The 14,402-nt window shown below is 33.9% G+C and overlaps 2 protein-coding genes across 2 annotated transcripts; one reads left to right on the top strand and one right to left on the bottom strand.

Moving 5' to 3' along the window:
* Window positions 1-4,467: 4,467 nt before the first annotated feature.
* LOC130649616 (synaptogyrin-2-like) lies at window positions 4,468-11,788 on the top strand. The gene is made up of 3 exons (XM_057455940.1): window positions 4,468-4,647; window positions 9,842-10,201; window positions 10,682-11,788. Exons 1-3 carry the CDS (start codon window positions 4,543-4,545, stop codon window positions 10,925-10,927), a joined length of 711 nt encoding a protein of 236 aa, XP_057311923.1. The 5' UTR covers window positions 4,468-4,542; the 3' UTR covers window positions 10,928-11,788.
* A 1,306-nt stretch (window positions 11,789-13,094) lies between these two features.
* Window positions 13,095-13,592, bottom strand: LOC130648604 (ankyrin repeat and SOCS box protein 10-like). Its single transcript, XM_057454657.1, has one exon. It carries the CDS (start codon window positions 13,590-13,592, stop codon window positions 13,095-13,097), a length of 498 nt encoding a protein of 165 aa, XP_057310640.1.
* Between the last annotated feature and the right edge of the window lie 810 nt (window positions 13,593-14,402).

Raw genomic sequence — 14,402 nt, 5'->3', positions numbered from 1 at the left:
GGGATCATGGCTTTGATGGGGAGTCCTGCAGTTTTTAATTCTCTCTTTAAGCTATACTCAATTAGAGTCAGCGCTCTGCGACACAAGTCCCTGCAACATCCAACGGCCCACATATTGTGCCATATCCCCAATTTCCCTAACATGGTTAACCCAGGGTTATATGGTGATATTCAATTGCCAATTTGAATCGCTGTTATTACCAGTAAGCTAAAGCATGCAACTCTGTTTATGTTGAGGGGTTGTCTTTTAGTGGCAGGGAATTCATGAAATTAAAAGCACTGTTTTTCATTTTGGGAATAATTTGGGCAAGTTTTTGGAAACTTTAAGGAAGTAAAGGGGAGAATTTATGTGGATGTTTGCATCTTTTATATATGCACCCATGTGAGATGCACGTCCTTCTCATATCACCTTCTTTGGTGTTTGGTTTGACATAAAGTAATTTACTTTTCTGTCCGACTTCCTTGATCACACATTCCCAGTCAAGAAGATATACATTCGTCTAAGGTTGCAGAGTAGTTTTTTAAACATAACAGATGTGCAAAATTTTGTCTACTAAAATAGAGGAAAAATCATGACTTAACTATAGTACAACCGGCTAGCTAGCTAGCTAGCTTTATTTAACTCAAAAGGTTAGCTAAGTGTATATATATATATTCATTAAAGTAATTTGTGCTTCAATAAGAGTATATTTCGGAAAATATTACGATTCTGGTCTTAGGATTTTGCCTTTAATGCCTGTAAGCCTGTAATAACTTTTGACAAAGCTGATTAATAAATTTTGCCCCTTTTTTTAGATCAAAATTGGATGAACTCATGATTTTCGAAGCTCTCCTAGCCTAATTACACGTTAAAGAAATATAAAAAAGATTAAAGAAAATTAGACAGACATCCCCAGTAGGTAGCTACCGAGTTGCAAAACACAGGACACGAAACAAAAGAAAGATGCAACATTTCTGTTGTCTGCCGTTTCCAAGATCTGGAAAACACAAACGAATCAAATAACGGAAACACGAATGTTAAAATTTGGAGAAAAACTAGAAAATTGAAACCGATACCCCAGGTGATACTCGGGACACCCGATACCCGCCGACTCTGAAAAAATAACCCGATACATATTCTTACACTGGCGCGGAGATCCGATAAAAGTTAAACCACAAAAATTCCCCAACGTTTGTTTCCTAATTTTTAGGGCATTTAAGTTTTTAATAAACTAAGGAAAAGCAAACATCGACAAAGTGGGTGGTCTGTGCGAAAGACAACCTCGTCCCCAGGATTTGCTTTTTATTTTATATTTGCGCCGGCCGTTCGAATATAAAAAAAACTAACAAGTCCTGGGGATGAGGTTGCACAAAGAGTCGGTAAAAATTATTTATTATTCACCTAATTTTACCTACAGTGAAACCTTCCGATAGCGGACATCGTTTATAGCGGACCTATCTACAACGGACACTTTTCTCAGATGAGTCTATTATACCGGCCGTTGTTTCAAGGTACCAATTTGCTTTAACCCCTAAAACTGACCTCTCTATAGCAAATACATACAATGGGTCATATTCCTGTAAGAAGTCTGTCTATATTCTACTTAAAAAATATGTTACAAGGTTAAAATATTAAATTGTCTGCGCTATGATGCAGCAGAATTTGAAATTTTTTTGTGAAGTTTTAATCTTTTTTAACCTTTTTTCTTCTCTCAAGCCCAGCTCCTTGGTTTTGAAGCATTTAGACACATTTGTCCAGTTAAACTGGTATTTATACGGGCTGCGTCCCCGGATATCAAAAAAGCGAAAAGAGGTCCTGGAGACAAGGTTGTACGGGGTTAGCAATGTTGACCCGTGGCTTTCGCAAAACCACAAAGTGTGCAAAATTGGTCAGGTCAATAAGGCCAGTAAAATGTAGTTTTTAAATCACATTTTCAACATGGCTGTCGCTGCTGAAGACGAGCATAACGCATTGATTTTAAAGTATTTCAATGAAGAATGTACAAATTTGGATATTGTTGCCTATTGTAGCCTAGGCATTTGGTCTGGCCCATAAAAAATAATCTGCTGCGAAAACAATCTCGTTTCCAGGGTATTTTGCCTTGTTGTTAATTGGTCACTCCCTAATAACAGCTCAGGGGTCACAAGACCCTGGGGACGAAGTTGCTGCTAAAATATTACATATACGTTCTGCTAAAGCAGTAGCTCTATTACTTTTATTTTTTGGTAAATATTTTTTTTTTAAATAGACCGCTGCAGCACGCCAATCGCCGCTAGTAAAACGCCCATTTCCAACATCTATATATCTGTCACCTCTCCTTACTCTCCATGTGTAATATGTTATAAAGCACAATTGTACCTGGAGTAATAAAAACTGCTTTATTTAGTTCTACGGCCATTGGTGCTCATAAAACACGGAAACTGTTACCCCAAATACCAAAAACGTTTTCACTTAATTATGGACAGCGTAATTAAATATTCTATTGCGATCGCTAATATTTAATTTTGGATAAGTCTCTATCCAATGCTTTCCTAGAGAAAAGGCATCATACATCCATTGGGATTATTAGTTTTGATAAGCGGAATTGAATCTGGTAAATACAATGATTTGTTTCCTAAAGCTTTGTAGAAAGCGAAGTTGCGGTAGAAAGTTTTAAAATTGCCAACGTTGTACCCTTAAATATTCCAGTTTTTGACATTGACATATTGCTTGACAAACTTCAAGAATAATTTCAATAATGATAGATCAAGTGATGCATTCTAAATGTGAAAGCAAAACTGAAATAGGAATTCCCTGTAGCAAGAAATCACAACGTCTCTCCTTGGTTGTAATGGTTTTCCTTTATTAGTCTCCATTTAGCAATTGTCAGAGCAGCCAATTCCACTAAGCGCTAAAAAAGTAATGTTAAAAGTTAAAAAAAAAATTCGATAAATCTTTTTAATCAATATTAGAGTAAATGCAATACTAAGATATCAGTACATTATACACACGTCAATACAATCTCAGATATTACCTGATATTACCTGAACGAATACGTGTCCTTAATTCTAAGCTCTGGCAGCGTGAGCTCCATAACATTTCTTCTTTTATTTTCCGGAATTTAATGATTCGGCCTGGACACAAGAAAACTACTTCAACTGCTTCTACTATGTTTCGCTGATTATACATAATTTACCAAATAGTCAATTAATACCAATTAATTTCCAGTGTATAGTTTAGTGAATAGTTTATTGTCCTTCAGAACCTTAAACCAATTTATCGTTATGTTTATGTTTATCGATGGTTAACAACTGCATCCCCAGACCATCCTTGTATCTGTTTGACACCGGGATGTTTAAAAGATGGTTGAGAGCACCTTTATCTTCGTCACACAAAGGAACCAATGGGACAGGAGAGCACTAGCGTGGAACAAAATAATGTCTCGGTTTTTTGGAACTGGGTGAAGTCTAGATATTTTTTGTACCATATTCGCGCGAAATGAATAAAAAAATGCAGACCATGCACCAACATCGCACCACTATTATTCCGTTTTCCGAGGATTTACGAAAATTTGACACGAAGACGAGAATTTACCGAAATATACGGTACCCGAGAAGTGCATAAAAATAAACTCTTTTTCTCCACAAACAAATTCGAAATAGTTGGTGTATTCGTTATCAACACCTGATTCACAAGCGCTTTTTTGTCGCAGTTTTTGATGGTGTGTAATTCTATCGGAAAGGATTGATCTGAAAAACCAATATTTGGAAAGAATAAAAGAGAATTGGACCTTTTATAGTCATCGCTGCCCTTAGACTTTCTTAAATAGTGTCAGTTCCATTGGTTTTTAAATTATAGAAGCTCTTTCCTGATAATATTCAATTAACAGAACCACAACAAAGTCATCCAAATTGTATGATCCTTCATACCCCATCTTTTAAAAAACTTGTGATCATATGTTTTTTGTACGCCGAAAATTGGACCACTAAGCATCGATTCTCTGATGATTTGAATGCGAGGATCCACAGACTTATCACCAGCAAATAATATTTCACAGCAACAACATCTCAGTTCGCACAATCCTCGGAATTATAAAAAAGCTGTCAGCGGTATCTAAACACAACTTTCCAAAAACATTTGGGTCATTGTTTCACTTCACCAGCTGCAACCATATACCCTTCTTGCCGTAACCGTCAATTTACACATACAGGTACACGCATGGCAAACGCTGGACGAATTGATACGTTTAACAGAAGAGCTTTCCCATCGTCGAGGACTAAGTATTCAGAAAAGTGTTTTTAAAAAACACGAGAGAAGTGTTTTAAAGAAAAAAGAACATCAAAGAAATATTCAAGAAGAGCGCAACACTGCGCACTTCTTAGGAAACACTGTTTCACAAGGTGCCCAGTGTTGTAGTAAAGTGTGCAGTCTTTGACAAAAAGTGTGTATTGTAATTTAACAAGTGCGCAGTGTTAAATATATTGACCATTTTGGATCATCGCACTCCGTAGAGAAAACACATTTCGTACGTCAGACTTTAATCAATGACCTGACGTGGGCCAATCCCGCAGATGAAAAGCCAAAATGGAGGGTCATGGGACAAGCTACGGTGGTTCCTACTCTGGTGGAGATTTTGATTTAGTTGAATTTGTTAAACGACCACGGACTATTTGTCGTTTTCTTAGTATTGTAAGTTGTATTTTTCCAAAGTACATCTAAAAATTTTTAGATTTTCTTTAAGTCTCTGGTCTAGATTAGCTCTAAAATGCCTGGGTCGAACTGCCATTTTCCTTCATAGTTATCATATTGCCATGAAAGGAGTACTTTTAAAGCTCTACCAATAATTTGTGCCATTGCATAGGTCAACAGCACTGTTAAGATTTTAAAAATCACTTACATTTGGGTGCATATTTTACATGACTGGCTTCACAAACATTGAGAAATATACCCTGTGTAGCTATAGCTATGCACGCGCATAGATAGCTAAAGAAAATTGACTATTTCCTTTAATTTATAAATTTAAGAAATAAACAATCTAAAAGGAGCTGGAATTAGTTTTCCCTAACTAGCTATCATTTTCTCTTTTTAAGAACAGGTTTTAATTATTTCAAAAATTCCTTTTTTTTTAATTTGATTTCTTCCATTGTTGTGGTCCGTTCTTTTTTCTTGCCTGTGTGCATGCGTGCACATCCATTGTTTTAAACGCAAATTTAAAACAATTACATCGCGCTGCAACTCATTATATTTTCAGGAGGGGCCATTGCTGGGGGGTCCTATAGTATTTAATGCTCTTTGTGAGCAACATCCAACCGCACACATTCTTTGCATTTTAAATGAATTTGAATAAAGCAGAAGGCATCAAAACTACACTTATAGTTTAAAACCTCAACGATGTTTCTGTGAGAAGAAATCTAGCATCTCTCTTCCTGCCATGCAAATGCCATGGCGAAAAAGCTTCCACTAAAAAGTAAACAGATAATGACACGTTTGAATTCATCTCTGGTAGCATTCACTTGCCCATTTTGAATCACCACCAAGATCGGACAGTTATTTTATTAATACATGCTCATAATGGTAAACAAGGAATTTCCATATGTAACAACTAGGATTGCATATATGTGGGGGCACAAAGCTGTTATACAATTTTTTGTACTAGATATAATCAAAACCACAGTAAAATTTCATTTATTTTTTTATATTCATTTAATTGCAACTCAAATAATTTTCCCAGAGTTCGTTGATTTAAGCAGTACACAACACTATAGGTTTCAGAAGCTCCATGTGACCCAGTACATGAATATACAAATGAGATCAGCTGTCAACCCAACCCCCAGGGTGTTTCTTTTTAATATGGCAAAAAGGTTTTTAAAAAGTGAAAAAGTGTTTAAAGAATAATGATGGTTAAAAAACCCAGATCACGCAGCCAAAGTAGATGCAAGATTATGTCAGATTTATTTATTTCTAATCAATGTTGGTCATGCATTCTGAATAGTAAAACTATAGAATACAGCCAAACTTGATTTGAACTGGTGTACCGTAGCACCAGATATCTTGATAAAGGCAGCTAAAAATAGACTAAAAATGCCTGAATACTGAATCCCTGGTTTGTATAACCTAACTGACACATGTCACAAATATTCAATATATATATATAAATATATATATATTACAGTTGACCCTCTCTAATCCGAATCTCAAGGGGGATAACTTTTTATTTGGATTACAGAGAAATTCGGATAGTAGAAAGTCTCTCTAATTTGAATTTCCAGGTTTCAAGGGTGAAAATTCGGATAAGAGAGAGAAATCGATTTTTTTTTGAAAAAAATTAAAAAAAGAAGTATATAACGTGAGAAATAAAAAAAGTAAGTTTGAACGAAAATAAAAGAACTCGATGACTTGCGATTTCTTGCCATTAATCTTTGTCTTTCAAAAAAATCAAAACATTCGAATTCGACAGAGATTCAACTTACAAAACACAAAAACATTCAAAAAAGTTCGGATTATAGAGGTTTTCAGATTACAGAGATTCGTATAGTAGAAAGTAAATTATTAAACTTTCTTAGGAAAAATTGACGGTGACTTTCAATTTGTTTGGATTATAGAAAGATTCAGATAATAGAGATTTGGATTAGAGAGAGTCAACTGTATACCAATTTTCTAACATTTCCTTAATTTTAATATTTCTGTTCTCTAATATATAAACCAGCCCTCTGAATTAACAACTGTATTCAGCCGCCTTCGACAAGCCGTCATATTCTAAATTAACAGCGACAACATTTTGTCGCCATAATCTTTTATGCGAAAGAAGGACTATCTTTGGTTCTGGTAAATATTGTTTATTCCCTGTATGTAATATTAATTTATTTATTATTTTATTTCTCAATATTTATACAGGATAAAACATTTCAGATAAAATATCTGCTTTACGAATGTGTCCTGTTTAAAAAATATATAGCTAAAAATTAGTTAATATTTGATTAAAATCTAAATAAAAACGATATGGGAAAAATAGAAGAAAATGTGAAACAAAAGGCAGAGAAAATGATTGAGTGTGGACACAAACTTTGAGCAAAGACGCTTCTTAAATAGGACACATCTAGAAAACAAAGAAACAAAATTTCATAACATACACCTAAATATAATATTGCTTCAATTTCTTTTCAAATGTTCCATAACATTTTTCCTTTCTAATATCTAATGGCAACTTGTTGTATGTATCAGCACCCATGTCATAAAAAAACACTCACATCACAAAATAAATAATATGTATTGTAATAGTTATATATGAGCACAAAAAGCTTGAACTTTCGAGTTAATGTTTTGTTTGTTGTAACCATTGATGATCTTTACTTATTCTTTCAAAATGTATATGTATCAGTAATTAACAGATTTAATTTTAGAGTAAATAAGGATTTTGCAAAGTTAGGTGCAAATTACACTCGGAATATAGTTCTATATTACAAAAGAATGAATGTGCATTTTAAAATTAAATATGCAACAATTGTAGGATGATGAAAAAAGTGAAGGACATGTGTTTTGTTCAGATTAAAACTTATTATAATAATATAGTATTGAGAAAAAAAATTGTTTACCTTTTTGTTGTCATTATTAGCCGCTGCCTAACTTTTCGTAATATAAATAACATATAAATTCCACAAGTATATAGTTATAAATATTGTTTGTTCAATAAGTAGTCACAAAGTTTAATTAGATAATGATATTCCTGGCTGTAAACTTTGTTGGAACTTGTATTATACTTGTTTTTTCATGCAATAACATCAACCCTAATACAATAATAACCGATTACCCTGGGCTGTCCCGCAAAATATCACCTGAGGTCTAAGTGCCGACCAGGCTTGGGAGGTCGATGCAATGACTGAGGGCAATATTTTCGGTACAGCATGGCATAATTGGTTATTATTGTATTTGTTAACTGTCTAAGTTAGATAAGAATAAAAAAAAAGAATTTTGGTTTAGTGTTTTTATAATAATATAATTCACTAGCACTACTTTTGTTAACACTCAAAGTCAAAATTTGAAGTAGTCCTGTCTAAAAACAAACATTCTATGCAGAATTCGAAAGTTCCTATAGAATAAATCTTTGTAAACAAAACATAACGATGTTCGATGTTTACAGAAGAAAGTGTAAAGTTGAATGTGCAACTAAATTTTTTACAGCGAATATTGAAGTAAATTTTTTAACTTGCTAGTTAGCCAAGAAAGACATGGGCTTCAATGAGTTTTATATTGACTAAGTAACTAAAATCTGAAGAAACGAGTCTGAAAATTTGTTAAAATTTCATCGTCCTGTATTTAGTATATTTGATAAAACTTGATATCAGGTCATCGTTTTTTATGGACAATGCAGCTAGTTTACTAGCCATGTTGAAGAAGCATCCAGAAAGAATGTTGCTGAATCTCGTTATTTTAACGTTTAAACTTGACATTGTTGTTGTTTCTATCCTATGAAAATTTTTTTTTATCAATAAATGTATTGTAGGAGTTAGATAAATAATCATTTTCAATGCTTCTTAAAACTTGTTTTTCGTGCTTGTTTACATTTAAGCTACCATTCTGCTTGACGATGGGCAGTACTGCAAAATATTTGCCCATCATCAAGAGCGCTAAGCCAATTAGAATGCCTTAGAAACCTGTATTGTCTGCCAGACACCAGACGGTTAACAATTATGCAGTGTTCAGGGACAAACAAATTTTGTTACTTCACAATTTTACCTTTTTTGTAATTGATATATTTTGGAATCACTGCATTGTGCTTTTTGTTCTTATTGATAGTCATGTTTAAGTAAGCTCATTTTCTTTAAAATTGTACCTATAGCTGTTACTTTTTTGTGTGCTGTAAATTAATGATGGCAGGCATGTTGCGATGGCCTTAAATAGCAATACTGCTGTGTTCTTATCCAAATAATTAAATGAGGTATATCAGCAGAGTAAAATTTCTTCGATGTGGCTGCAAAAAGTTAACCTTATTTTGTTTTTTAAGAAAATGATTTATTTTCAATAAAAATTTTGTTTTGTTTCCCTCACAAGGAACAAGGAATTTTTAGCAGCATTTTATTTGTATAATGGGTTAAGTATTCCATCAATGCTGACCAAATATATTTAATAAACGATTAAATCAAAAGAGTGTGCAACATTCAATTCAAAAAAATGTTTTCGGTATTTGTTTTTCTGTATAATGTACTTTTTAAATAACTGTTTCTTGCACAATGTAACACTAAGTGAACAACCCCTGCCGATGTCTCATTATTATACTGGTTGGAATTCCCAGTTGTGTACAATGTCCGAACTGGTGTCTCTAAATTACCAAATCTTTCGTATCTTGCGTCTCTGAAATGCCAAATTATTCAATGTATGCATATCTCGTGTCTCTGATTAACTGAATGGTTAGATTATGAATATCTCATGTCTCTGAATGACTAAATTATTTAATATATGCATATCTCGTGTTTCTGCATGACCAAATGATTCATTATATGCATATCTGATGTCCAAATGTCTAAAGTTAACTAAACTGTTCAGACAGAATTATTAAATCAAGCATCATATACATATAAACCGAGTTATGACGTCATATTGGTAGTAAGGGAATTATTAATACGTTTGTTAATCAATTTAGCCTGTCCTCGTTTATCCGTAAGAATGTCTAAAAAGCTTATTCCAAGTACTCTGTTCGGAAAACTTCACGCATAAAATAAAATATAAAGCTCACTTATCCCTTTCTATTACAACCATAAAACATGATAGAATTACAGATATTCATGTTATACAAGAAATAGTTCTAGTTTTTTTTTAAAAAAGTTACGGTAAATCAACCTTTTTTTTAAATCTCATTTAACTTTATATACTACTTTTATTAATCTAGATATTTACAATCGTTGTGTTTGGTTGCATATCAGCTGCATGTTACGATGACAATGGTCATTGCATCTTCAACAGAAATGTAGATGCTTGCCAGTTTGGAACAGCCATTGGTGTTTTGGCGTTTCTGGCGTGTTTGTTGTTTCTTGCTGTAGATGCACAGTTTAATGGTATCAGCAGTGCAGAAATGAGAAAGCACCTGGTCATTGCAGATTTAGGGATTTCTGGCTTCTGGGCGTTTCTGTGGTTTGTGTGCTTCTGTTTCTTAGCAAATCAATGGCAAAAGTCTGATATCAAATCTCAAAATCAAACTAATCATGCGAGGGCAGCCATTGCATTCTCATTTTTTTCAATTTTTACCTGGGTATGTATGTTTGCCTCTCACCGGACGCGTACTGTTACTTCACCCTCAATTTAGCGATAACAAGGCCGCTATCTCTTCTTAAAATTCTTCTGAAAATCTTTAATAACCTTAGAAATGTTCAAAATTTATGTTCACATAATTCCATTAAAAGAAGATTTATGATTTTTTGCGAGACAAAGCAAAAAAAGTTGGGAACAAAAAGAAAAAATTACAGGAAATATTTCGAACTAAAATAAAATTTTATATGTTCTAAACCAATAAGAATTCCTCTTAATTTTTCCGTTATTGCGTTATAGCGTTTCGTTTTTAAACAAAAAAAGCCTTACGCACACAAAATTTCCTTAAATATGATTCTTTATTCCCTTTATGATATCCACATTGTCACACTGTTTGAAAGGTGTGAATTTTTGCACTAAAGTTTTTGTATTTTGCTTGTTCTTTCTTGTGCTATTTATTACGATATGCTATTTCACTTTTAAGGTGGCTTTAGCTGCAATGGCATACCAACGATACAAACAAGGTGATAGCTTCAGTAACGTGGACCAGCAAGACTTTCCACACGGTAACCGAGAGTATGGAAAATCGCCGTATGCGTCTTTCCCGCACCCTGGAGAAGATGAGCCTGCTTCGTATCAACAGCAGCCATTCGGTGTGCCGCAACAACCATTTGGTGTTCCGCCGCCGCAACAACCTGTAAAAACAGAGTATAATGTACCTGAATACTAGAAAAACTAATTTACGATATGTTCTAAGACGTCTCACAATTTTGCATAAGTAATGGAGGATGACGAAAGAAGTTTTTGTATTAGACAATTTCTTTTATAGAACATATATGTACATTAGATGCGACAGCAGTTCCCTGCTCATCTAAGATTCAAAAGCATGTTAAAAACTTTTTTGCGTTCTGCAATTTTGCTTTCATTTAAATATAACGTTTTCTCAAGGTGACCACACCTAAAATTAAAATAACCAAAAAATTAAAAACTCTTTAAAGTTCGAACCTACAAAAAGAAAGACCAGGTTTTATGTTTTAGTAGCTTTTCGTTTCCTCTTAACTATTTGTCAAAACCGCCTGAAATATGGAATGTTTTTTATGCTTTCTCCTAAATTTTTATCCCTAAGTCACCTAAAATATCTTTTAAAATTGCATGACGTAGACGTCCCATTTCTAGCACTTTAAAAAAGAAATGTAGAAGTTTTATCGCGGAATAAATTTTCGCGAATTGCGCTCAAACTTTACGAAAAATTTTTCCACAAATTGTGGGCATATTTGCGACTATTTCTTTTCATGAAATTATATTTCACTAAAATCTTTTTATGCACAAATTTGAGGTAACCTTTTTGTTTAGATATTTTAATTTTGTATGCGCACATTTGTTCTTATAAGCCTGTGAGCCAACACATCAGAGGTAATGAATAATTAGCTAGTAGAAGAAAATAGGTGGCTTTGTTAACAGCTTGAATTTTGTTGTTAATGTAATTTAAAAGAATGTAATTTTTAATGAAATCTTTGTACGTTGCCTGCAAACTTATCTTTTGTGTTACAACTATTTTTACGTATGTTTAAAGACGCGATTTTGTGATCCATACCGATCAGTTTTTGTTTGTCATCAATATATCCCTGATCTGTTTCGACCAAAACACCAGGGTACTTTTGGCTACATATGGACGAAGTTTCTGCACTAATTTCTAAAGAAAAAAAGAGTTTGCGGAAGAAGCTTTTACGGTTCATATTGAGTTTATTTTTTGTAAGAATAAAATTTTCCATAACCCCGAAAACCTCAAAAGTTCATTCTGCATACTTACTTCCCTACTAAAAAATCGCATTTGCTGAACAAAGGTAGCGCGGGAGTAAAACGGCTGTCACCTACGCTAAAAGACTAAAGCTTAAGAATTAGTCAAAAATTCAGAACATGCGTAACTGCACAAAAAAAGCTAGAAATAACAAGACGTCGGAAAATGAACAGTGCTTTTTATTCCTATAATTTATGCACGGCTTGTGACCTCGCCTGGATACAACCTCGTCCCCAGGGTCTTGTGTCCCCTGAGCCGTTATTACGCAACAAGGCAAAATGTCCTGGGGTTGACCTGTATGTAAATCTATAGACTTCGAAGTACGCCAGTTGGCGTCTTAACAATACTAAAATACCAACAGCCAAAATGTTTCTACATATTTTTCCAGCATATATAGACAGCTGACTGGTACTCTTGCATTAAATTTAAAGAAGAAATGAGAAAAAAACTTTGGTACATTTAGATTATACACAATACATCTAAATAAAATCAATGTTTGTCGACGAAACGTCAGTGTTTGGTTTGGTTGAGTGCAGATATAAAAGAAAGGTTTATCTCTGCAATGCAGGTTACGATTATCCACATACACCATTAGAAGGGTTTTCGCAACCTCGTCCCCAGGGCATCTTGTATCTTTTCTGACCCTCGGACGGCGATACATGCTCGTATAGCTTCAGAGAATTTTTTTTTTGTGCGTGTGCCAGTAAAAAAATAGATGCTATGTTAGTAGCATACCTACGTCAAGCAAATTGAGGATAAAAAAGACACTGCCTTTTCAATCTTAAGCCTGTCTCTGAAATTAGGGTTGGTTATAATAACAAATCCATGTATTACTTTTGGCCACCCGTTGAAGATATTCCCCAGGCGGTGATTTGTTTTTATTAAAGCTTAGATCGCACCTAGTATTATAGCGTGGCACAATATACAAATACTGTCAATCAAAGGCACATTTTGTTCCTTAAGAAAGTACAAATTTATAAACTTTACAGTTATGTTTTTAAAGCTACACCTTACGATAAACATCCTTCGTCTTTAGAAAGTACGCATTAACAAATAATTGAAGATACACAGTGAAAAGGTGTTGAGTAAGTGTTTCATATCAACTTTGTACACCATCTTTAATATCCTCATCTTGCGCACCTTTTGACAGCAGGTATTCTGCGACCTCAAAGTTCACCCCACTCGCTATTTGCAGGGCCGTGCGTCCATCTTTTGTTGTTAACAACAAATCAGCTCCAGCTTCAACAAGTAGTTTTACACAAGCTAAGTTACCCAGCGAACAAGCTTGTTGTAATCCAGTCATTCCGTCCGATGACCTACTATTAATCATCAATTTGTCATCTTCCAATACTCGTTCAAGAGTTTCCAAATCTTCTCTTAAAATGGCGTTGTGCATCACGTATTGTATGTCTGGGTTAGACTGACTCCTCATGTTAAATCGACCGCACGATGGTGAACCGGATATCACATCAAGTCTGTTAATGTCTTCATCTTCTATATCAATTGAAACGGGTTTCATGTATTGGTAAGATTTCGATTTTTTCTTGTTTTTAAACTGCTCTCGGCGATCAATGAAACCATCTGAAGACGCGGCCATATTTTTAGTTGTATGAAAAAAAAATACGTGTATATAAATTAATCAACACACGACGTACAGATCCAGTTTATAACTTTGTATATATTTTTTTTGTTCAGAGACTTTAGATACTTTCTTGATGATGTCCATATCGTCTTAAATAAAGCCTTTTATATTTTTTTAAGTGATATGCAAACACGATTTAAGTATTATAGAGTGTAACGAAAACATCTCTGAAGCAGCGTTCAAGTACGTAATCTGTTGACAAAATTTATCTTAACTGAAACTTTAAAGTTTTTTTTTGACCGAAATAATCTGACATTTAAAAGATTTCCGTGAAATTCCATTTATGTTAGCGTGGTTTTGTGAGAAACGTTCAATTAAGAAAAGCTTTTGTTTTTAGTACGTGAAAACAAAAGATCAGTCAACGACTGGCATGTTAAGTACCACTATCATACAATATCAATTCTGATAACACTACGTTCCCCTTAAAGATTCTTTAGTACGTAAGCCATTTTCTCTATTGAAAATGATGTCACTTATTGTATTAGTCTTTTATGTGTATGATTGCAAGAACCTAAGTACAATTCATAATATTCTTGAACTTTCACTACCTGTAGATCCAATGTTTACAACTTATAGCATATGGAGTATCTCTATTTTTCTGTAGATGGCCACTTTGTAAATCCTCTAGACATTACTGCTAATCATAAATTAGTTTTGACTGTATCACTAATGGCCACCTTCTTTAGACCAAAGGTAATGTCCGGTGATCGAAAATAACCATTGAAGAGATGCATTATATGATATAACGCAAAGCCAAATAAATGC

The sequence above is a fragment of the Hydractinia symbiolongicarpus genome, chromosome 7 (assembly GCF_029227915.1).
Source record: "Hydractinia symbiolongicarpus strain clone_291-10 chromosome 7, HSymV2.1, whole genome shotgun sequence".
Lineage (NCBI taxonomy): Eukaryota > Metazoa > Cnidaria > Hydrozoa > Anthoathecata > Hydractiniidae > Hydractinia > Hydractinia symbiolongicarpus.
The sequence above is the reverse complement of the archived record's forward strand: the minus strand, read 5'-3'. Positions and strand labels throughout refer to the sequence as shown.